Raw genomic sequence first — 26,278 nt, forward strand, 5'->3', positions numbered from 1 at the left:
TCTCTTCTGCTTTACAGGATAACTGGATGGATCTCCTGCCATGGGCAGAGTTTGCTCATAATAATTTGTTTCATGAGTCTACTTCTTCTACTCCATATTTTTTTGTATATGGCTTACATCCTAGGTTGCCCAAGTTTTCAGCCCTCCCTCCCACCCATGTTCCTGCAGCTACAGAACTCATTCGGAACTTTTCGTCTACTTGGAGCCAAGTCATATCCCAGCTCAAGAAGACTTCTGCTTGCTATAAGACAGCGGCAGATACGAAACGCAGGGCCGTACCTGCTCTCAAAGTGGGTGACTGAGTCTGGTTATCTACCCGGAACATTTGTCTTAAAGTTCCTTCAATGAAGTTTGCTCCTCGATTCATCGGTCCGTATAAAAGTTTGAAAGTTATCAACCCAGTGTCCTTCAAATTAAAGCTGCCAGCCTCACTTCATATTTCAGATTCCTTCCACATTTCTCTGTTCAAACCAGTAATTATTAATCGTTTTCTTATCTACAACATCTCCTTCAACAGTACCAGAATTCTCCCAACAGGAGGACTTTGAGATCACTCAAATTCTAGATTCGAAAGTGGTTCGAGGAGTGATTAAATATTTAGTGGATTGAAAGGGGTTCGGTCCTGAAGAGCGTTCCTGGGTAAATGCCTCTGACATTAATGCTCCTGCACTATTACACAAGTTCCATATCAAGTTCCCACGGAAAGTCATCGCTAAGTGTCCAGTGGCCACTTTTAAGAGGGGGGGTACTGTCACATGCCGGTCCCATAGCTAGGTGCCGAAGCTGTGACTTTCCCTTTAAGAACCATGATTGTGCTTGCTTCTGCTTCAGAGACATTACTTTCATACAGGTGTTCCTTGCTACCTTGATTTGGACCTCCTCCTGAATCGTATTGGTTCTAGAGCACTATTTTAACCTCCCATGATTATGGACTCATTGCCTGTTCTTTGTGTTACTCACGCTGCAGTGGGATCTGGCTGTATACCTTGACCTTCCGTTTGTCTGTTACCTGCTCGCTGGACTATACTTGCTGCCGAAGTTACCTGTCATCTTTGATTCCTGGTCGGCTCAGCTGTACTCCTCTCCGCTGTTCATCTGCAAGCTGAAGTTCCTCTCTGCTGTTCATCTGCAAGCTGAAGTTCCTCTCTGCTGTTCATCTGCACGCTGACTACTTCGTGAGTTGTTTGCTACTATCAAGTTACCGGTCACCTGTAGTTCCACGTCTGGCATGGCTTATCATCACTCTGCTGTTTACCTGTTTGCTGGACTGTTATTGTGAACTGCTTGTTGTGCCAGTGGCTATTTCTTCAGCTCAAGTTACGTGCTTCTGTTCAGCTGCCTCATACTACAGTGAACTCACCTTGCACCTGAGACTGGAACACCTGTTACCTGTAGTTCCACGCACGGTTCAGATACTCCTCACCTCGCTGCTACTTCTAGGCAACATCTTGCTGCATGTGTCTGTGTACATCCAAGTCCTTGGATGTTGTTTAACGCTTACTATTCTGCTAGATAAAAATCCCTGTGATACCAGTAACCACCTGCTAAGTTGAATCATCGCTATTCTCGGATCAGCCAAGTTCTATATATTACTCTGTTTGGACTTTAGCTGTACCAGTGATTCACGTTCATCTGCTGTGTGTTTTCCTATTGTATCCAAGTGTTCTTATTCATCACCTCTGCGTTGAATTGTTGTATTGCTCATCTCATGCTGTTGCCAAGGGTTACCAACTATGAAGTAGCATATGTGATTTGTTTCTGCAATCTGACCAACTGCCGTGTGTTCAGCTCTGCCGATATATATATTTATATTTTATTCCTGTTGTACCACCAGTCAATATACTTCTTTACAGCACTACTATTCTCCTGTGTTATTATTATCAGTGATGCTTATGAGCCATGAACTTTTAAACCTGTGAATACCATCACTCTGCATATCATCGTCTTCTATCTCCACCATCCTCTACTAATACTAATCTATAGTAGAGGCAAGGGATCCACTAAAATTGTTCAGAGCCGTGACACCAGCGCTACAGAATCTTTGGCGCCTTATCAATAAATAAATAACAACTGTCTTGTTTATCTGTCAGCCCAGGCCTTCCCAGGCATGGTCAGTGCCATTACAATTAAGGGCAATTACCACAGTTAATTAGTTCCTACACAAATAATGTCCAGTGTAGTTCCCATTTTTAAATGGAACTACCAGGATTTACATTCACAAGAGAATATTGTCTTGATAGATATTAATAAATGTGAACATTGCATGTTCCATATCAAATTTATCTGCAGACAAAGACAAGTACAAATACCAGACAAACATAAGTTGTTTTCCCCTTTATAAATGAAACAGGAATCTTCATTCCTGCAGTAGTCCAACTGGAAATGTCAATTAAGTAATGTAAGTACAGCCGCAACTTGGTATAATATAGCTGCTAATGATTTAAGCTATAGAGGTTAATATGCAATCAGCTAATCAGTTATTGTCATTATTGTGTATCACTGCACCAACCCTCCAGCACCTGCAAGAGAAATGCCTCCTAAAAAGCCCATCTGCCTATAAGTCCACGTCTAATTGTGTCACAATTACACCTGTAATACAATCCCCCGCTGTCGTCTCTGGCTTTCTAGTTACAGCTAATTCTTGGTGGTGCTGTATGCACAGTTGTTTACTGGAGAATAAGGTTTCCCCCGGCAACCAGGAGAAGCTGTTTATAAGTACAAGTCTATTGTAGCCACTGATATTTAGTAGAAACTATAACATAAGGAATTTTGTGGGGACTTGTCCTACAAGAAAAGATATTTGGTCAAATATATAAAGAAATAATTCAAATTAAATTAAGAAGGAAATAGGCAGCAATACATTTAACTAAGCAACATTCTCTTCCTCCAGATGACTATAGGATGCTGGTTACCAGAATGTCTTTGGATGTCTCTGTGGTCTTACTTTTGTAGCAAATTTCAAGCCGAATTCTTATCCAGAAGGAAACACCACTGAGAAAAGTACATCTTCTTTCCAGCAGTTGTGTAATTCTCTAATAACATTTTGACATACAATATTTTTGTCATGTTCTTTACTGAGAAAGTGTTAGGAAAACAAAAACGAATTAATTATTCTGATTTATAATGCATGGCATAAATACTCAAAGCTATACATTATAAATATACTACAAGTTAACAAGGAATTCTGTGTAACTAATTTAGGTACATCAGTGATCTTAATGGAACATAAAACAAAAGTGACTTGTGATATATACAAGTATTTATCTTCACTGCGTGTATCATTATAAAATAAAAAATAAAATAATTGCAGTATAATGGTATTTTTTACAAGAGAAATAATAATAGTGTTATATCAATGTCATGACTTTGATTATACGATTATACAGTGGATTATATGATTTGTTCTTACATATAAAAATGTCTTCTTTAGCCACTTGCCGGCCGATAGTCATTGAGACGAAACGAGCTTGATATCCCCTCAACGAGTCTGTCTCTCGTTTCTCACAAAATGCTTGGCTTTACAACATGTACTTTTTAAAGCCCTGTTTATATTCCCCAGCTCACCAGAGTACAAATGCAGTGTCTAGTTGCATTAAAGAGCCACTCTAGGGGGGAGGTTGTTGATTTTGACGATTGAAGGCTGGAAGCTGCAGAGTGGCTAGTTTTCAGTTGCCCTTCTCTACCAGTGGACTAGATCTGCAGATCCATCCAGCCAGGTGACTGTAACTCTTTAAGCTAGTGGGGTAAGGGACAGATGATGTGGTAAACCTAAATGGCATTTATTTACTGTGTGTATATAATTTTCTAGTGATTGATTTTATTACAATAAATGTATTACTTTACTTTCTAACTGCATTTGCCTGAGTTACTGTAGGAACCTTAGAAGGTACTGGGTAGGCTTCCCTGGCATAGTAAGGCACCTCTGGGTAGCCAGTGTGAAGAGGGTAGAATTGGGCCAGAAAACCCGATATCTTCACATCTTTGGTGGCAAGCAGTAGGGTCACTCAATCCCAGGACCTCTCTGGGTAGAGCTGCAGGGGAACTGTATCTTGATATATTCCAGGGCTATGTAAAGCAGTAAGCATTAGAAACCAGTTACCACATTATCCTGAACTTACTCCTAAAGGCTTTAAGATAGAAAGTGGCACGAAAAGCATTAGGCTAGGGTTAAGATCCCCCTAAATACAGGCTTGGCGAGGGTTTAGTACAGGGCTCAGAAGCCTGTAAGGTAGAGAAACTGTAGTGGGTCTCAGCCCCAGAGTGCAATACATTAGCGGGTCCCAGCCTGCTGTAAAGATGGCCCTGAAGAAGGGAAGAAAGTGCCATAGTAGTAACAGCACAAGGACCAACATAGATCGGGGCACCCCATTATACCTCCATGACCCTGTGCTGTAGCTGTTCCCCAGAGATGAGTGGGTCTGTTCACCCAGGGAGTGCTAAGTAGGGAGTGGAAGAAGCCCATAAGATGTTACAATTGGGCCAAGAGATTCAAGCGCTTAGTTCAAAGGTTCCAAGTCAGCAGGGAAAGAAGGCTGAAAAAAGTGTGAAGATAGCAGGGGCCAATACCATGGGCCCTGGGAAAACTATTCCTGCACCTTTCCCTATGCAGAAATGACAGATGAGGAGATGTTGGCCGAGTGTGAACCTGAGAGGACACTGGCATAGTAAGAACCAGCCCTGCAAACTTTGGAGCACCGTAATCTGGTATGGTATGAGGGCCCAAGACCTCATACCAGAGGCCTGCACTGGACCATCCATTCTGGTTTGCTACCAAGAGGACACATCTGGGTCCAATGAGGATTTACACTACCCCGAAGCACTAGTGGTGAGCGATGTAGTGCAACAGGTGGATGTGGTAGCGGGGGAGGGGGAATGCACCCCAACATACATACAGGGGCACTCACAGGTTGTTTGGGAGGGGACAGAGGATTCCCAGCAGCAAAGATTTAATAGAGTCCCCACGTTTGCCTGCCACTGGGCAATTGTCACTTCGTATCAGCGAACATATTCGGAATATTCGCAAATGTAATATGCTTCATAGTGTATCACAGCACTTTGCGGCATATCATGAGGGAAACCCAAATGATCTAAAATTCGTGGCTTTGACACAAATCAATCCAGATTGGCGAGGGGGTGATTACATCAGGAAGTTAAATAAGGAGGAAATGAAGTGGATGTACAAACTGAGGACCTTAGCCCCCAGAGGGATGAATATAGATTTTGAAATCAATAACTTACTTTAAGAAAATAAAGACAGTGTACTATTCATCTTTACATTAATATGTGAGATGTATACTGATAATGGTACTGTGGATCCATACATTGTATAGATATATTGATCAGTTATCAATAGTACAGAGTTTCAGTCATCCCCCCTTGTTACATATATCTATCACCTTTATATGATAGGATAATTATTATCAATGAGGTATGATTACATGTGCATACGCAGATACATGTACATATACATGGATGTGCAGGCATATATATGTGTATATACATGTGCATATCTTTTTTGGTGTGTATGTGTATATATGTGTGTATATATATATATATATATATATATATATATAATTTTTGCATCTATTTATGGCCGCATCTATCCTTGGTACATGGAACATGGTTTATGGAATATAATGTATCATAGAGCATGAATAAATTGGAAACATGTTTATTGTTACATTTAATTATATCATATATTCTTTAAGACAGTATAGTGTAATTTATACACAAAATGTATGTATATTCAAATATAGTATATATTTTCCTTGTTTTTATGTATATATTTTTATGTATTTTTAATCATCCATAATTTTTTAAAATATATATATCAATTGTATGTTTATAATTACTACTATTATTATCATTACTATTGTACTAATACAGTTCATTTGTTAGCTAAGATGTACAAATGTATATGAAACCACTCATGAGCGAGGAACTATAGGGTTAAATTGATCAATGTGCTACCAATTGATATAGACCAATAGAGACCATCTTATAGGTATATAGGGACATCAGTAATTGCAATTGTCTACTCTTGATAAAGTTCCATCTTAGGAACGAAACGCGTTGAGGAGGTAGTTGTGAACATCTACACATGTACTGAATTGTAAGTACCGATGCTCGTTTTGTATGGTACAATAAAGTTGTTTTACTTATCCATTACTCTGGTCTTCTCTTGCTTCTGACACGTGGACTGGATCCCACTGCCGCTAAACGGAGTAAAAGAACATCTCCTGACGAGACGGATGCTTGCAACATCGAGGGTGACATGATCTACAATCACCCAAACATCGTATGAACATCAGCTGTGAGTCTCGCTGGGTGCCATTATCGGGAGCGTCATTAAGATCACGGAAGGGAAGGTCTGTATATGGAAAAATCATTTCAACCAACTAAGCCCGTTTAGTATTGGAGGAAAAAGACGTTTATTGGGACATATCACGTTACCTACAGGACTGAACCAGTGACGGTATTTATATTATCCCGGAATACGGAGGTAGTGTGAATCTGTTTTGGTATTGGTAGTGGCATTGGCAAAGCTGCCTACAAAAAAATCAAGGAAAATTCATTTTCAATGTGTGGTTTATGTTATGTTATGTCAATATTTGACATTTTAGCACTATAGCAATTGATAATCAGTTGTCACTTGACTGTTTGGGGGAGGGAGGATTGGATCTTGGCGAGAAATAACTGGACAAGGAGCCCCAAAGGTTTTCTGCCTCAGGTCAGTTTTTACTTGGGTATGTGGGGGAGGGGAGTGTGGTTTCCAGAAACAGAGTACCTGCCAAGGGACTATTTGCAGTTGGGCATTTGTGGGTAGGCAAGGCACCCAAGGGATGGTGGACTAGAACTCTGCTACCAACGATGGGTGCACAGGAGTGGTCCACCAATGTTTAAGAGGGAGAAAGCCAGGGGTTTGCCCAGGGAGGCAAAAACACTGTTGAAATTTGACCCTAGATCTAAGGAGCCACTCCAGTGAGGGGAGGTTGTTGATTCTAAAGATTGATGGCTGGAAGCTGCAGGGTGGCTAGTTTTGAGTTGCCATTCTCTACTAGTTGAATACATCTGCAGATTCATGGGTCTTCAAGTCAGGACAGCTAGGTTGTGGCCACTCCCCTGCAACGCAATGACGCAAAATAATTCAAATCACCCAGCGTGTACCGCGTCATGGAGAACAGCCTGCTCATCCAGGAGACCTACCTGGACATTCGGGAGTCCCTCTGACAGAGGCAATCCATGCAAACACAGGAAGAACATACAAACTGCACACAGGAATATACTGGGGCATAAGTGAAACAAGGCTGGTGTGAAATGGTTTTATTAATTGTGAGTCTGTACAAACCTGACTATCCCCCAGCCTGTACTCAGAAAATTGATTTTGGTAGGATTTGCATGCAATATACTCACAAATTCTTTGAATTAAACTGTTCTATTAATATATAATTTCTATATCTAAATCAAGTCTGTTTACGTGACATGCTTGTTAAAATATTTTTTTGTGCCCCAGGAAACTTGTATGTAACCCATGTTTGCTTGAATGTGTTGTGTCTGTGTGTTCTCAATGAGACCTAACTGGTGATGCCCAGAGGTTGATTAACCGGCTTTAGCCCAGTCTCTTCTATCCCAGGGTAATGCGGTTTAAGGTGAGTAAACATGCAGGTGGGATGAATATGAGGCAGGTGTAGGGTGCACAAACATATTTGAAGAACACAATGGGCACCAGGTCAACTTCTATGATAAATAAATCAATTAATTGGATATATAGAAAGTAACTATATACAGTCGTTTAATCTAACATAATGATCTCATATAACTATCCTTGAAAATGCACATTAAACATGAACCGACTGTGATATCCTCATCTGCACTTGAAGTGACTAATTTCATCTGGCTCCTCTTTGAGGGGGCAGCTTCATTTAAGCATGCTTTTTCTCACCTCTGCCCTCACAGCATGAGTTAACCAGAATGGATGCCACAAAGGTGTTGCTCAGCCAAAGTCACTTTCCTGTCCTGCCTTTTCCCTATGTTGAGAGTCATTGTGTAGCCTCTGCATGTTGTGGTAGTGTGTCCTCGATGTTGCCTAACTGATAATACCTTAAGGTGGACCACCTGGCTGTAGCTCATTCTCTACCATTCTAGGGTAATGCAGGTTTTAAGCTTCAGGGTTTCTTCTTTACCCAAAATCAAGATACTCCAATATCTTTAATTAAAAAAGGTCTTTATGTGTTCCAATTATAGCAGATAATTTAGGCAGCAAGTGTTAGGCTCAAATGTATACAGCATATGTTACAACGTGAATGTTATGAATAGCATGGCTAGCATGTTACATTGAATTAATTACGTCTCTCTTCCACTCTCATCACATCCTCCCATTCCCGGTTGCAGGACTTTTTTTGGGCTGCACCCACTTTGTGGAATTCCCTCCCTCGCACAGTAAGACTTTCCTCTAGTCTTCAAAGCTTCAAGCGTTCTCTGAAAACCCACCTCTTCAGACAAGCTTATGATATTCCTCAACCACCATCTTAATCTCCCTAGATTACCCTATTACCATCATCTACACAGCTAACGCATGACAACAACTCTCTGACCAACATTGCCACACACACACAGCCCACTCAATACTTTTACCTTTGCATTCTAGCTGGTCCATTGAGCAATATGATGTAGCACATGCCCTTGTGTTTCAAACTCCCATTGTCCCATAGATTGTAAGCTTGCGAGCAGGGTTCTCTTACCTCTCTGTCTGTATGTACTACCCAGTATTGTCTTATTAATGTTTGTTCCCAATTGTAAAGCGCTACAGAATTTGCTGGCGCTATATAAATAAGTGTTGATGATGATGATGATGATGATGAATTAATTACAGATAGCTATACATCTTACTTCTGAACAATTATATTCAGTTTTCCTTTTAAAGAACAAATTCCTTCCAACTTACACAATCTTTACATTAAACACATGCACTAGCTTCATCTAGTGGTAAACATATTGCAACTTGTCTTTTGCTTACTTGGTTAAGGTGGGCAGGTAAGAGCCCTGCACCCAGGGCAGTTGCAAGGTTTCCTGTCCTCCTCCCCTAATACCCACTGCTCAGCCTATCACACACAAGCCTTTTGTAAACTTAAAATAATAATGCACAGTAACTGCTGCAGGAAGGATTACAGAGTCCTGACAAACCTTCAGTTATCAAAGGAAAATATAATGATTGTGAGTTTCATAACATAAAGAAAAACATCCCATACACCAGCTGCAGTGGAAAAGGAAGTTTACTTTTTCATTAGTACTGGTCATGCTACTGTTCATACTAGAAAGCCCAGTGCCAATATGAGTGCTCGCTTAGGTCATATATCTTCTGAATGTTCTCATACATCACCTTCTACCCCTCAGTATAGGTCAGTTACCTCCATAACAGGAATATCAAAGAATCAGCAGAAGAACACTGAGGGGTATATTTACTAAACTGTGGGTTTGAAAAAGGGGAGATGTTGCCTGTAGCAACCAATCAGATTCTAGTTATGTTTTATTTAGTACATTCTACAAAATGATAGCTTGAATCTTATTGGTTGCAATAGGCAACATCTCCACTTTTTCAAACCCCTAGTTTAGTAAATACACCCCTGAGACTAGACAACCTATCTGGTCTTCACATAATCCTGTGGAGAGTCTAAGTCACGAGTATGTCTGACATTTATGAGTCTGCTAACATCTTGACCTTGGGGATCCAGTTTTAGATTTGCTAGACCAGGACCCAAGGGTTTTCAGATCACTACCTTTTGACAACCATGCTTGATTTTAGGTTTAAGGTACATATTGTCTTTGTTTGTAGAGAAATGCAAACCGTACCTTATGAACAAGTTGCCGACTGCAGTGGCACATGAACTGTCCACTCCTTCATCTTCTTCTGTCCACGCTTCTGCTCCCCCAAAAAGCTGAATTAAACTAAGATCACACAATGGGTTGACACAGCATTCACTTGTCAAGGATTATGACATCTGGGGGTAAATGTATCAAAGTCCGGATTTTTCATCTCGCGGGAGATCGGCGTCTTTGCAGCTAAAATTTAAAGCGGCGATGGCTTGTAAAGGGAAACTTGCCTTTACAAGCCATCGCCGCTTTAAATTTTAACTGCAAAGACGCCGATCTCCCGCGAGATGAAAAAAACGGACTTTGGATCATTTACCCCCTGGTCAGGCTTAAAAGAGATGCTCAAATATCCTGTTGTCTCTAAAACATCTTAAACTGAAACAATCTCTCTTCCTGTAATGGTGGATTATTTTAATGGTAACAGAAAAGATGACACCAGACAGTCCCTTTGAATACTGAGAGGGCAATAAGTATCTTTGGAACCATTGTACGGACTGGCTATGATCTGCATAAGCTGCTAATTTATCCAAGAGCCATAATCTTCAGTTTTGATTGTGGGCCAGATACACTCAGAAATATCTCATGGAGTTGTCATGAAGGTGCTAAGGCTGCTGGTTTCTAGGGGCCCAAACATACCAAACATTTCAAACTTGACATTCATGTAGCTGAAGTGCCTGGATTGCTATACTATGCATGACATATTTTCAACATAAGGGTGCTAGGGATGGCACACTCAAATACTGTAAGTGCAAGTGCTTCTATCCCTGCCACTTTCAGAAGCATCCTAATACTTTATAAAGTACTAGGTATTGCTTGCCTGTATCTTTCATTGAACTACCATGCTAGTATCTATCTGAGGATGTTCTTTCTGTCTTTTTTCCAATGCATTTTTACTGTAATACTAGGAAATTCTGGGTTTTGCATACCTGTATCTTTTTTTTAAACTGCCAATCAACTAACTATCTGGTGCTACTCTTACTGTCCATTTCATTTCCATCTAAAGAACTTGTATTGATGTTCACACGCTTGGGAATACCCAAGGAAATTCTCAAAGACCAGGGCACCCTGTTCATGTCCAAACTGATGAAGGACATGTGCCAGTTGTTAGGGGTGATGGTTCTTCAATTCTCCGTGTACCATGTGCTGTACCTTATCTACTTCCAAGTGAACAAAAATATGCCACCGTGGAGAAGGAATGTCTCACCATACAATGGGCTACAGAAGTTTTGCACTATTCACTATTATCTACTAGGCAGAAAATTCAGATTAATAACAGATCATGCACCATTGGGGTGAATGCAGAACAACCGGGAGGTAAATGGCAAGACAACCCGCTGGTTCCTGGCAATGCAACCTTTCAAGTTCTCAGTAGAACATAGACCTGGGATTCTGCAAAGAAATTGTCACGAAAATTTGCGCTCCTCGCAAAGTGCGTGCCCCTCTACTTTGTGATACTAGAGGGAGGGATATGTAACAAAGGGAGGTATTTAGTTGCTAATCCGCAGAGAAAGGACGCAAACAGAGTTACACATTTGTGCACAAGTGCACTTAGTTTAAAGATAAACAGGTTGAGGGCATATGTGTGGAAAAAAATAATAGTATAGAGCTGATTTAACTAACATGGTTTAAAAAATTATTTTTTTCCCACAGAGGGAGCAGGCTGACAGGGTGTGTCTGCAGTAAGAGTAATCACCAGACCAGCTGATGAGCACTATTTCTTAAAGGAATGGTGGGGGTGTCACCTGCCCATCAAGCTAGGGTTATGGGACCTGCCTGTTTTATTGTTCAGGGTGACCGATGCTTAATAAGTTGGCCGGTGTCTAGAGAGCAGGGGGTAAATGTATCAAGGTGCGATTTTGCAAAACCGGCGATTTCCTCGGACTAATAATTAGCATTTTTTATTATCGAGTGCTTATTTAGGTATTGACATCACATGAACGGGACATCATGTAAACACCCGCAATTCTGTGTTATGTTTCAGGAGAAGTTTTTTAAATATATGAATACTGTCTTATGGAATATATAAATCTGAAACCACAAACTTTGCTTCAATATAGTTAAGGCTCGATATATTATTATTCAAAGAATGTCAATAATATACAATCATTCTCTGGAGATTTATTTTATCCTTTTATTATTGTTATCTTCATCTATTGATTAGGTTATTCCATTGGGATGTCATATCAGAATCTATGTATAGATCATTGTGTCTATTTATATATGTATGTTGCCATTGTGATTGACATTATGCGATCATGAGACTTAACCTATGGAAACCTATGTAAATGATGGATTTTCTGTTTGCAGGAATATTATGTCATTATGTTTTCATTGTATGTATATAAATTACATGGGGGAATGCCCTCTAACTTTGTATGGATGGTATTTTCTTATATAAAATAAGTGTGTTTTACCGATTGAGATCATGTGACTCTAACCAAAGTCACATGACAGAGTTTTGAACTATAAATAGTTGCTTTGTCAGTATGACTACATATGCCTTGATAAAGACCTGTGGAAGGTCGAAACGCGTTGGTCCTGTGGATCTCCAGCCTAGGACTGACCGCCTTGTTTCTGGAAGTTTGCAATACATCCAGTGGATTTCCTGGAAAAGAACTTTGTTACATGCCTCTTTCATCCGCTATATCTGTTAGGTGGCCATTACCTGGCATAATCTGGAGAGATATATCATTATATGAATACATGTTTTGACATATGTGTGATATGTTTTTATTTGAGTCTATTTTATTTTTTAAAGAATAAATCTTATCTTGAAGGTAATACACTATTGCACTATCCTTCGCTCTTTTTTACATATACCACTCCATAAATGCGAATAATTGCTGGATAATTTCGGCACTGGATTGGACAAAGAATGAACTTATTTCTATCTACTATTATATTGGACTTGTACATGTTTCCTTGAACTTATGACATGCTATCTCTCTATATATTATTTGGTTGTATATAAGGTAGCCCCCAGAGATATCTATTGTTGAAGTCAGATAATTGGATATGGTCATTTCAATTAATATCTAACAACTTGGTTGTCTTTTGTCTGAAGGTATGCGAATAGCACGCTACGGCGTGGAGGAGCACAATTTAACCGCAACACCTGGCAAACACTTATACACGCATTTACACACACACATACACTTGTATTTATTATTATTATTATTATTAATATTTATTTATAAGGCGCCACAAGGCATCCGCAGCGCCGTACAGAGACAAACAAAATCACAATACAATGGGAGACAGCACAGTACAGTAAACACAGCAACTCAGTACGCTCAATGCACAGCTAGAGAGGGCGGGGAAGGGGGAGGGAGGATCCGAAAACGACGGGGCCCAAGAAGGGGGGCGCGGAAGACAGGGAGACCCCCAGGGGGGAGGAGGGAGCGGAAGTGGACGTGGGGTGGAGGACCTTTGAGGAGGAGGGCTAAGTAGCTGGAGAGCAGAGTTAGAAGTGGTGGAAACAGGAGGAGAGATGGCCCTGCTCAGAGGAGCGTATAATCTATTTAGCACATATGTAAAAGTATTTGCAACACATAGTCATTTAGGTAGAAAGTGGCAGAGCTTATGGTTAAACATTATAATGCTATATATATACGTTAGTAAGATCTAAGGTTCAGGTCACAGGAAATATATCATGTCTGGTATCATTCTAATCCCCTATTTATTCACAGACGTTCGGTTCAATCGCCGAACTGATCACACCTTGCGTTTGCTAGATATGGATTGTAAGGAATAAATGGATAGAATGATATTGTCTGTGTAATGCAAATAGACAAGTTTAAACAGGTTCTTGGCAGGAAGATTGGAATGCATCTCCAGGAGAGCTGAACCCCACCTTTGGATGTGATCTTTTGAACTGGCCAATGACCTGCATTGCACTGGACCCTCCTGAAGCCTGAACCTATGGAAGCAAGCCAACTCATCTGTATTGTTTTCACTGTATCACTAACTGTATATAAGCAGGGGTTCTGGGACCAGTGTCCAGTCTCTTTGACCACAGATTTCTGGATTGACTGCTATATACTGGATCCAGGGTGCCTGCTAAGTAACGGCTGTATGTATTTTATTCTGACTTGTTATTCTGCTACTTTTGGCTATTAAATCACATTGTGCTTTGGAACCACATCACTGGAAGTGGACAGTTGTTATTCGATATCAACTAGACTGTCATAACACTATCTACCTCGTATCCTATTGTGTTATTATTAGGGATGTGCACCGGCGACTTTTGAGGTCTCGTGTTTTGTGTTTTGGATCCGGATTTTCGTTATTTTTGGGGTTCGGATTTGTCTCGCAAAACACTTGACGAAAGGTCTCGGTTCGGATTTAAGGTTTTGGATTCGGATTTTTTTTGAAAAAAACATAAAAAGTTTAAAAATCAAGTTTTTGGGCTTATTTTCACTCCTAGGCTATTATTAACCTCAATAACATTCAATAACAAGCATTTCCACTAATTTACAGTGTATTCTGAACACCTCACAATATAGTTATTAGTCCAAAACGTTGCAACAAGGTATCTTTCTGGACTGCGTAGAGGAGTGGGTCACCACAATATATATTAAAAACCCTGAACTTTTATGATTCGCACCAATAAATGTACCTGGACTGCGTAGAGGAGTGGGTCACCACAATATATGTTAAAAACCCTGAACTTTTATGATTCGCACCAATAAATGTACCTGGACTGCGTAGAGGAGTGGGTCACCACAATATATATTAAAAACCCTGAACTTTTATGAATCGCACCAATAAATGTACCTGGACTGCGTAGAGGAGTGGGTCACCACAATATATATAATAAGAAAACCATCAACTTGTTTGATTCGCACCAATAAATGTACCTGGACTGCGTAGAGGAGTGGGTCACCACAATATATTAAAAACCCTGAACTTTTATGAATCGCACCAATAAATGTACCTGGACTGCGTAGAGGAGTGGGTCACCACAATATATATAATAAGAAAACCATCAACTTGTTTGATTCGCACCAATAAATGTACCTGGACTGCGTAGAGGAGTGGGTCACCACAATATATATAATAAGAAAACCATCAACTTGTTTGATTCGCACCAATAAATGTACCTGGACTGCGTAGAGGAGTGGGTCACCACAATATATTAAAAACCCTGAACTTTTATGAATCGCACCAATAAATGTACCTGGACTGCGTAGAGGAGTGGGTCACCACAATATATATAATAAGAAAACCATCAACTTGTTTGATTCGCACCAATAAATGTACCTGGACTGCCTAGAGGAGTGGGTCACCACAATATATTAAAAACCCTGAACTTTTATGAATCGCACCAATAAATGTACCTGGACTGCGTAGAGGAGTGGGTCACCACAATATATATTAAAAACCCTGAACTTTTATGAATCGCACCAATAAATGTACCTGGACTGCGTAGAGGAGTGGGTCACCACAATATATATAATAAGAAAACCATCAACTTGTTTGATTCGCACCAATAAATGTACCTGGACTGCGTAGAGGAGTGGGTCACCACAATATATTAAAAACCCTGAACTTTTATGAATCGCACCAATAAATGTACCTGGACTGCGTAGAGGAGTGGGTCACCACAATATATATAATAAGAAAACCATCAACTTGTTTGATTCGCACCAATAAATGTACCTGGACTGCGTAGAGGAGTGGGTCACCACAATATATTAAAAACCCTGAACTTTTATGAATCGCACCAATAAATGTACCTGGACTGCGTAGAGGAGTGGGTCACCACAATATATTAAAAACCCTGAACTTTTATGAATCGCACCAATAAATGTACCTGGACTGCGTAGAGGAGTGGGTCACCACAATATATTAAAAACCCTGAACTTTTATGAATCGCACCAATAAATGTACCTGGACTGCGTAGAGGAGTGGGTCACCACAATATATATAATAAGAAAACCATCAACTTGTTTGATTCGCACCAATAAATGTACCTGGACTGCGTAGAGGAGTGGGTCACCACAATATATTAAAAACCCTGAACTTTTATGAATCGCACCAATAAATGTACCTGGACTGCGTAGAGGAGTGGGTCACCACAATATATATAATAAGAAAACCATCAACTTGTTTGATTCGCACCAATAAATGTACCTGGACTGCGTAGAGGAGTGGGTCACCACAATATATTAAAAACCCTGAACTTTTATGAATCGCACCAATAAATGTACCTGGACTGCCTAGAGGAGTGGGCACTGGGCACCACAATAAAATATATAAAAAACCTTCAACAGGTCTGCATTACACTACACATACGGCTGCTCCTCCATCCTCTCCATCATATACATGTTGGAGTTTTAGCGTGTGACAACCTCTTGTTTTTGATAATGTCAGTGCATTTTGAATATTTTTCAATTTGCCCCACACCACTGAATGTACTTTATCTATGATACGCATCTATCTATCTTGACTGCGTAGTGTGGTGGCCCCGGTACACAATTTGGTACCGAGGCCACAATATAATTAAAAAACCCTCCACGTGTCAGAATTCCACCAAACAAGTATCTGGACTGCGTAGTGGGGTGGCCCCGGTACCCAATTTGATACCGGGGCCACAATAAAATAAATACACCCTCCACGTGTCAGAATTCCACCAAACAAGTATCTGGACTGCGTAGTGGGGTGGCCCCGGTACCCAATTTGATACCGGGGCCACAATACCTCCTCCAAACATGGTACAGACAATTCGTCATTGAGATCCCATCAAGTATGTTAAAGACAGACAGGGTCCAAGTGTTATTGGTTGACTTTGTAAACCAAAAAACTGTCCCTGTTGCACATAGTCGTGCAATGAAGTCTGACTTTTTCATTTAAAGGCACCATCTTTCAAGTGTAGTGTTTGTAAGTCTAAGTCATATTATACTTTTGGTAAAATTGGTTTATTTTGTTCCTCTTTATGGTAACTACTAATAGAATTAAAGTATTAAATAGAAGCGGCAGTTCCTCTTTATGGTAATTAGTAATAGAATTAAAGTATTAAATAGAATTAAAGTATGAAATAGAATTAAAGTATTAAATAGAATTAAAGTATGAAATAGAATTAAAGTATTAAATAGAATTAAAGTATTAAATAGAGTGGTATAGAGTTGTAGTGTGGTATAGATAGAGTGGTCCCCACAATATAATAATAAAACCCTCAACTGGTCTGAATTCCACCAAACAAGTATCTGGACTGCGTAGTGTGGTGGCCCCGGTACACAATTTGGTACCGAGGCCACAATATAATTAAAAAATTGGGCATCAACTGTCACCGTTGTTTAATATCTGATACACCTAAATATGGACTGCACAGTGGAGTGGCCCCGGTAGTAAATTTGGTGCCGGGGCTACAATACCTCCTCCAACTTCCAAGTGTAGTGTTTATAAAATAAATACAAAAATAAATCAGGCGCTATGAATCATATATAATGTCATGTGGTAATGGACCGCAGCTCCCTATGACAGATATCAAACTGTCAGAAACATACAAGTATCAAAAAATGGAAAAGGGGCGCTGTATCCACCGTTTTTATTATATCATAAAATACACTTAAAAAGAATTACATATGTTATTACATACAGCAGTTTAACACTGCAATATAAGTAGAAAATAAAAACCTAATGGTACCATAAACTACTAATTAGCATTGATTGCTCCTAAAATCCTGAGGTTAGTGACAGCTGGGAATACAATGTATCCAAGTGCAGAAACAAATAAACATGTAAACATGTAAAGAATTAAAATCATTCAGAACAAGTGAATCATCGTGTATATTACTTAGTTGATGGAATCATCTGATAATCAAAAGTATCTTGGATGGTAGCACTATTAGTTCTCTTATGATTTTGAAGTGTGCAGATGCTCACTGCAACAAATGGACAGTGGAGATCCTTAGTTATAAACGGATCACATTCGGTTTCAATGAAGAAATGTAAAAGCTCTCCTGATTTTCACAAACAAACGGCAGCCGAGTGGGTTGGAATTAGCATGCAGACAACTGCAGCAATAATGACAAAGTCTTAGACCAGTTGAAACTCCACTTTGCGTAGCCGATGCAGATTGTACAACGGAGGCAATGTAACATAAATTCCGCGCTCCACTTACTTGGATCCAGCTGGATACCCCGGGGTATAGGAGGAAGGTGTCCTGAATGGCTATAGGTAGTATGCCAAATCAAATTGTCGTTTCTCCGTGACAAGCACGGTTTCATCAGAGGAATGAATGATTTTAATTCTTTACATGTTCACATGTTTATTTGTTTCTGCACTTGGATACATTGTATTCCCAGCTGTCACTAACCTCAGGATTTTAGGAGCAATCAATGCTAATTAGTAGTTTATGGTACCATTAGGTTTTTATTTTCTACTTATATTGCAGTGTTAAACTGCTGTATGTAATAACATATGTAATTCTTTTTAAGTGTATTTTATGATATAATAAAAACGGTGGATACAGCGCCCCTTTTCCATTTTTTGATACTTAGTGTTTATAAAGACAGACAGCGTCGAAGTGTTATTAGTTGACTTTCTTAACCCTAAAATTGTCCCTGTTGCAAATATTCGTGCAATGGACAGTTACTTTTCTATTGAAAGACTCAAGCTTTCAAGTGTAGTGTTTATAAAATATAAACAACAATACAGTAGTTTTAGAGCACGTCAATACCTCTTGTTTTAAATTATGACACGGCATTTTACTTTTGGTTTAATTTCTTGAATTTTTTTACATTTGGTTTTACTTTTTGAACATGGCAAACGACTGTTGATTGGTCATATAATGCAAAAAAAAAAGTTCCAAGATGGAATTGTCCTTGGGCCCTCACACCCACCCTTATGTTGTTAAAATAGGACATGCACACTTTAACAAACCAATCATTTCAGCGACAGGGCCTACCAAACAACTTTGGCTGAAATGATTGGTTTGTTTGGGCCCCCACACCAAAAAAGCTATTCATCTCTCCCTGTACAGACTAAACAGGCTCTACTGAGGCAAGATGTCGTCCTCATCCTCAACCTCTGATTCCTCTCCCCCTACAGTGTGTACTTCCTCCTCATCACACATTATCAATTCGTCCCCGCTGGACTCCACAACCACAGGTCCCTCTGTAGTATCTGGAGGGCAGTGCTGTACTTCATTGAGGAATTGATTATTCATTTTTATAAACATCATTTTTTCAACGTTGTGAGGAAGCAACCTCCTTCGCCGCTCACTGACCAGGTTCCCCGCTGCACTAAAAACTCTTTCCGAGTACACACTGGAGGGGGGACAACTCAGGTAAAATAGAGCCAGTTTGTACAGGGGCTTCCAAACTGCCTTTTTTTCCTGCCAGTAACAATATGGACTGTCTGACATGTCTACTTGGATGGTGTCAGCAAAGTAATCATCCACAATTTTTTCTATTGTGACAGCATCCAATGCAGCGAGAGTAGACATGTCTGCAATGGTTGGCAGGTCCTTCAGTCCGGACCAGATGTTATCAGCATCCCCGCCAGTGCCTCTTTTGGGAAAACGGAGCTTTTTCCTCGCAGCCATAGATGTGGAAGAAAATGAGGGTGGAGCTGTTGGCATGTCACGGTCCTCTTCAGAGGACAATCTCCTGACCAGCAGGTCTTTGCACCGCTGTAGACTTGTGTCCGCCGGAAACAGAGACACAACATACGCTTTAAACCGAGGATCGAGCACGGTGGCCAGAATGTATTCCTCTGACTTTAAAAGAGTGACCACCCTCGGATCCTGGCAAAGCGTACGAAGGGCTACATCCACAAGAGCTACATGCTTGGTGTAATCGCAATGGCTTACCAGCTCCTCCCTCACTTTCTCCAGCTGCTTCTGCAACAGCCTGATCAGGGGAATGACCTGACTCAAGCTGGCAGTGTCGGAACTGACTTCTCGTGTGGCAAGTTCAAATGGCTGCAGAACCTTGCACAACACGGAAATCAGTCTCCACTGCGCTTGACTGAGGCGCATCCCCACTCCTTTGCCTATGTCGTAGGTGGCTGTGTAGGCCTGAATGGCCTTTTGCTGCTCCTCCATCCTCTGCAGCATATAGAGGGTGGAGTTCCAGCGCGTCACAACCTCTTGTTTGAGGTGATGGCAGGGCAGGTTCATGCTTTTTTGATGTGCCTCTAGTCTGCGGTAGGCACTGGCTGAATGCCGAAAGTGTCCAGCAATTTTGCGCGCCACCGCAAGCATCTCCTGCACACCCCTGTCACTCTTGAGGTAATGCTGCACCACCAAATTAATGGTGTGGGCAAAACATGGGACGTGCTGGAAATTGCCCATATTTAATGCCCGCACAATGTTACTGGCATTGTCTGACACCACAAATCCCCATGAGAGTCTAAGTGGGGTAAGCCACTGGGAGATAATTTCCCTCATTTTCTCTAATATGTTGTCAGCGTTGTGCCTCTTATTAAAGCCTGTAATACACAATGTTGCCTGCCTTTGCATGAGCAGCCATTTTGTAGATGCTGCTACTGATGCAGCTGTTGCTGTTGCTGCGGAAGGGGATGCATCTACCCAGTGGGCTGTCACAGTCATATAGTCCTTCGTTTGCCCAGAACCACTTGTCCACATGTCCGTGGTTAAGTGGACAGTGGGTACAACCGCATTTTTAAGAGCACTGAGGACACTTGATCGTACTTCTCTGTACATTTTTGGTATCGCCTGCCTAGTGAAGTGGAATCTCGAGGGGATTTGGTACCGGGGACACAATACCTCCATCAACCCTCTAAATCCCACTCCACTGATGGCGGACACCGGGTGCACGTCTAACACCAACATTGCAGTTACAGCCGCAGTTATACGCTTTGCAATAGGGTGACTACTATCGTATTTTGTGGTCATGGCAAACGACTGTTGGACGGTCAATTGTTTTGTGAAAGACTTAGCGGTCTTACGACTTCCCCTCTGGGAAGATGACTGACTAACAGCAGCAACAGCAGCAGTGGCAGTAGTAGGCGTACCGCTGCAGGATTCCTCGGATGAATCCCGTATTGAGGAGGACTCAGTCTGGCTGCTGACTTGGGCTGCAGGACTGAATCTGATGGAGATTGTGGAGGAAGTTGACGAGGAGGGTGTTGCTGGTGTGTATCCAACTGGACCACGGGATTTAGGTGTCCCTGTACCGATGAGGGTCCTAGCCCCAGTTCCTGAACTAACCACTGAACTATGAAGGTTATTCAGGTGACGTATAAGGGAGGATGTTCCTAGGTGGGCAAGATCCTTACCCCTGCTTATTTGAGCTTTACATAAGCTACATATGGCCATACATTGGTTGTCTGGATTTGGATAAAAATAACTCCAGACCGAAGAGGTGCATTTTTTGGTCTTCTGACCAGGCATGACGATGGGCTTTTTCATCCCATGGACATCAGCTGTTTCCCCCCCTGGTGCCTCATTTACAATAACCACATCACCATCCTCATCATCAAGTTCCTCCACAGCGCCAGCTACATCATCAATAGCCTCCTCCCGAGCCACCTCTTCCCGTACAGTGATGGGAAGGTCAGGCTTGACAACCACCAACATCCTTGGACTCGCCTTGTGGATTTGTGATAATTTCTCTTTAGAAGGCAGAGTTGTTTGCTGTTTTGTTGCTGACAGCATAACTCTCTTCAATTTTTTGTAGGGGGGGGGAGGAGGAGGAGGGCTAAGATCCGTGGGTGAAGCTGAACCACTAGTCATGAACACGGGCCAGGGCCTAAGCCGTTGCTTGCCACTCCGTGTCGTAAATGGCATATTGGCAACTTTACGTTTCTCCTCAGATGATTTTAAGTTTCTCTTTTTGCTACTTTTTCTTAACTTGGGCTTTTTGGATTTTACATGCCCGGTACTACGAGATTGGGCATCGGGCTTGGAAGACGACGTTGATGGCATTTCATCGTCTATGTCATGACTAGTGGCAGCAGCTTCAGCATTAGGAGGAAGTGGGTCTTGATCTTTCCCTACTTTATCCTCCAAATTTTTGGTCTCCATTATATGTAGCACAAGATACTGCAGAATGTGTGAACTTGGTAATATTGCAGTACCAATGGACTTATACTGCTGTATTGGTTTTGCAAATTTGGTTATAATTATTATATATATTTTTTTTCTTTTAAATTTTTTATTTTTTTTTACTTTTTTTTTATTTTTAAAAAACTTGGGAATAGTGGGGAAATAACTATGCCCTTAGAAGCACAGAGCACAGGACACAGCATCACTGGACTGAACAGGACACGGCACAGGACCCAGCAGCACTACGGAACTCAGCAGGACAGAGCACAGGACACAGCACCACTGGACTGATACTGCAGAATGTGTGAACTTTGTAATATTGCAGTACCAATGGACTTATACTGCTGGATTGGTTTTGCAAATTTGGTTATAATTATTATATATTTATTTTTTTTTTAAATTTTTTATTTTTTTTTACTTTTTTTTTATTTTTTAAAAACTTGGGAATAATGGGGAAATAACTATGCCCTTAGAAGCACAGAGCACAGGACACAGCACCACTGGACTGAACAGGACACGGCACAGGACCCAGCAGCACTACGGAACTCAGCAGGACAGAGCACAGGACACAGCACCACTGGACTGATACTGCAGAATGTGTAAACTTTGTAATATTGCAGTACCACTGGACTTTTACTGCTGAATGTGTGAACTTGGTAATATTGCAGTACCAATGGGCTTATACTGCAGGATTGGTTGTGCAAATTTTGTGGTAATTAAAAAAAATTAAAGTAGTTTTTGGTATTTTTTTAAAAAACTTTTTTTTATTTTTTTAAACACAGGGGAATATTGGGGAAATAACTATGCCCTTAGAAGCACAGAGCACAGGACACAGCACCACTGGACTGAACAGGACACAGCACAGGACCCAGCAGCACCACTGACCTCAGAAGGACAGAGCACAGCACACAGCACCACTGGACTGATACTGCAGAACACAGCACAGCACAGCACAGCACAGCACAGCACAGCAAAGAACTAAACAGCACAGCACAGAACTAAACAGCACAGCACGAGATCTACCAGGACAGAGGACCACCTAACACACCCTCCCTCTACCCTGATCAATGCCCGAGTGAAGATGGCGGCGACTAGCGGGGAATTTATAGGATCCGAGTATCGCGAGATCCGACAACGGGATTATGAGTCAGAGCCTCAGTTTCACATTTGAATTTGGCGCCAATACCCGGATCTGTCTCGGATCCGACTCGGATCCGCAACGTTCGGGTGGGCTCGGATTTCATAAATCCGAGTGCGCTCATCCCTAGTTATTATTAATTGAACTTCATGATATATACACAGATAGTTAATTAACATAAGCTTTAACGAATATAATATGTTTTTTTACAATGAGCTATATTCCTATAATTAACAATGAGTACAATGACTAATCTGAGAGGTTGTCATTATTCTACTATTTCACATATAGAAAATACAAAGAAGTGCTTTATTAATAAGAAAAGTAAAATGCCTGTGGGAGTGGATATATCTAAAACAAAATCTTATTTTTTTTTCCAACTACAATATGACAAAAACAGAATGCTTCCTAAGCCAATATATAACAAACCACAACTGTAACATGATTTTTGGATACAACAGTCTAATATGTAACACAGTGATTACAACATTGTTTCAAAGTAAATGTTTTTAGGCAAACACAATTCAGTATTATACTAAACTGCATGTCTAAATTGAAATTATAGGACACTCTTCAAAAATGGACCGAAACTTAATAGGGATAATTTTTCCTCTGGATTGAGGGTTAATACCAGGAATGACTACACCCAATTTTACCAGAGCTCGATAAAATTGAGAGTATCAGGAAAGTGACAATCCACTACAATGTTATAGGATTTCATAGTTTACTACAGCAAACTGAAATGAACAGAGAGGGTGGGTTGCGCTATCTATGAGTATGTACAGCAGCCAAAAAGCGAACCTGAAAGTATGTGGGAGGGAATCCCTACCCTCCCAAAGAGAGACTGGTAATATATGTATATAAGGTTCTGGGCGCTGGTAAGTATGACATATAAAACAGAGTAAGATGCTTATGTTATTTATTGTAACATGGTATGCACAGAGTACTTTCAGGCCGGAAAAAGAATAAACTGGCATATGCACTAAAATACACAATGTATATGCAAAACAAACAAACAAAGGCTAAAACCGAGAGATGAAGGATGAATGTAACAGTCCGTGCACATCGGTTGCCCGCTAAGTTGTAAAGCCCGTGCACGATGTGGAAATGGATATCAGAGTATTGTCCGATGAAACAATGTAAAGCAAATGTCATCCAACTAAATAGGTTGTTAGCAAAAACAAATGTCCCATATAAAGTCCTGACACATCAGTTAGCCCGCTGAGTAAACTAGAAAGCCCATGCACGATGTAGCAATGAATGACAAGGTGTTGTCCGATGGACCAATGTAAAACAAATGTCCCAAAAAGTCTACAAACGGTCCAGAGTGACTTACATAGCGGCGTTCGGCAGTAGAAGTTGTCCACGGAGCGAGGATTCCTCCTGGGGTACGGCAGCGTCTCTTACCTCTTGATTGTGTGATGGTAAAGATCGCAAACACGCAGCCTGTGTATGACGGAGGTGGCGTACGCACGCTCTCTGTTTTCCTCGCGAACAGCGAATGCCTAGTCAGTTTGTTGGAGATGAGAATCTAGCATGCTAGATGTAGGTTTTCAATCTTTGACAGTGCTGAATCAGTAAAGTGGCGGTGTTTAACCAACGCGTTTCGTTCGTGGCCAGAATGCCGATGAGCTTCCTCAGGGATTGATTTACTGATTCAGCACTGTCAAAGATTGAAAAGATTCTCCAACAAACTGACTAGGCATTCCCTGTTCGCGAGGAAAACAGAGAGCGTGCGTACGCCACCTCCGTCATACACAGGCTGCGTGTTTGTGATCTTTACCATATGGGCAATTCTTCTTAAGAGTGCAATAAAGGATTTGGGTAGTAGCAGATACACAAGAATGCTTAAAGGTTGAGATGGAGAGACATAAAGGCAAATGTGACATAGTAAAGTAAACAATAATGTGATTGTTACATGGATATTGGTACAAGTATAAGTAAAAGAAATGGAAAAAAAGAAAGGCCCAAGATCAGTGTCTTATTTCATAGTCATCCATGAGACCCTGTTTGCTTAGTGCCACAAGACACTTAGGGGCGTATTCAATTGTTAGCGTTAACGCTAACAATCGAGCGCTCTAAAAATATTACTGTTAATACGGTAATTACTCGCGGAATTTCAGCTCGCAGCTCCCTGAGCTGCGAGCTGAAATTCCGAGAGTAAACTACCGTATTAACGGTTTTCGCGGGCACTTTTACCGTATTAACTCTAATTTTTTTTGAGCGCTCATTTTTTTTTGTTTTAGCGCGTTAAAACTAACAATTGAATACGCCCCCTAGAGGAATATTTACTAAACTGCGGTTCTGACGAGCCGCCAATTCTCAGCGCTTTCATGTCATTTTTTTTTTAAAACGGCAAGACAAACCCGATGTCAGCACCTCAGCAGTAAGGTGTGTCCTGCAGCAAAGCTAGACTTGCTCAAATGTCAGTAATTTAATCACTGGCATCAACAAATATATGCACAATTCCAGTCTATCATTAATCTTCAAGATTTTTGTAATCAGTTTTTCTTAAACATAGGTAGTACAAGATACAATCTCTTGCTCAATATATCAATAAAACTTTAAATGAGGTGTGTCAATCCCAAGTAATTGCGGTTGGATAACCTGTTCCCCAACCCACTAATACATAGAACAGCATTTAGGCATTATCTCTGTCACTTAAAGGAATCAGGAGACTTGTGGGCCATTCCTGAAACAGCTTTGGTCAACCACGAAACTCTTTGAATACAATTTCCCATCATCTAAAATGTGAGTTATATGTCTATGTTATTAAATTAAGATTTAAAACCAACTCATTGGATGATCAGCTACACCGGAAAAGCCATACGTTCATATTCATAGCCATCTTTTATTTAAGTGTTCATTATCTTCCAAAAACGTAATGTTTATGGTTACCTTATTCCATATTATTTCAGATGGTTACAATTCATTAGTATATATATATATATATATATATATATATATATATATATATATGTATGAACTGGTAATAAGAACTATCTCCTTTAATTATTTTTCGTCTGTGGAGCTTATTTTCTGGTATCAGAGTTAGTATAATTAGACAATCTTCAACATTTCAATAAATGTTGGCAATATTGTGTAACACAATGAATTACAATGCCATGTATTCAATTCATATACAGTATTCCAATTAATAATAATCTTGAATTTACGGTTTCCTTAAATAGTATCAGTTTTTAGTATGAGTGTACATAGAAGTATTTTGTGCCTACAAAATTGTGCTGTTATGT

At 40.5% G+C, this 26,278-nt stretch overlaps 2 protein-coding genes across 6 annotated transcripts in view; both read left to right on the forward strand.

Annotated features, from left to right (window-relative positions):
• Window positions 1–26,278, forward strand: part of LOC142104312 (inactive hydroxysteroid dehydrogenase-like protein 1) — a 147,757-nt gene that overhangs the window by 98,128 nt on the left and 23,351 nt on the right. For 2 of the 5 annotated variants that reach the window (XM_075188909.1, XM_075188905.1), the window contains one exon: window positions 2,891–3,850. The exons of 2 other annotated variants lie outside the window; for them this stretch is intronic. In XM_075188909.1, the coding sequence (XP_075045010.1) occupies window positions 2,891–2,995 (105 nt within the window). In that variant the 3' untranslated portion in view covers window positions 2,996–3,850. Of the gene's footprint in view, window positions 1–2,890; window positions 3,851–25,686; window positions 25,776–26,278 lie in introns of those variants that run through there. One more of the 5 variants, XM_075188906.1, reaches the window with a different exon arrangement.
• LOC142104311 (inactive hydroxysteroid dehydrogenase-like protein 1) overlaps window positions 25,690–26,278 on the forward strand; it is a 46,861-nt gene continuing 46,272 nt past the window's right edge. The window contains exon 1 of the mRNA XM_075188904.1: window positions 25,690–25,775. The gene's annotated coding sequence lies outside the window, so the exon portion shown is untranslated. The remainder of the gene's footprint in view (window positions 25,776–26,278) is intronic.

This window comes from Mixophyes fleayi, chromosome 10 (assembly GCF_038048845.1).
Source record: "Mixophyes fleayi isolate aMixFle1 chromosome 10, aMixFle1.hap1, whole genome shotgun sequence".
NCBI classification, from domain to species: domain Eukaryota; kingdom Metazoa; phylum Chordata; class Amphibia; order Anura; family Limnodynastidae; genus Mixophyes; species Mixophyes fleayi.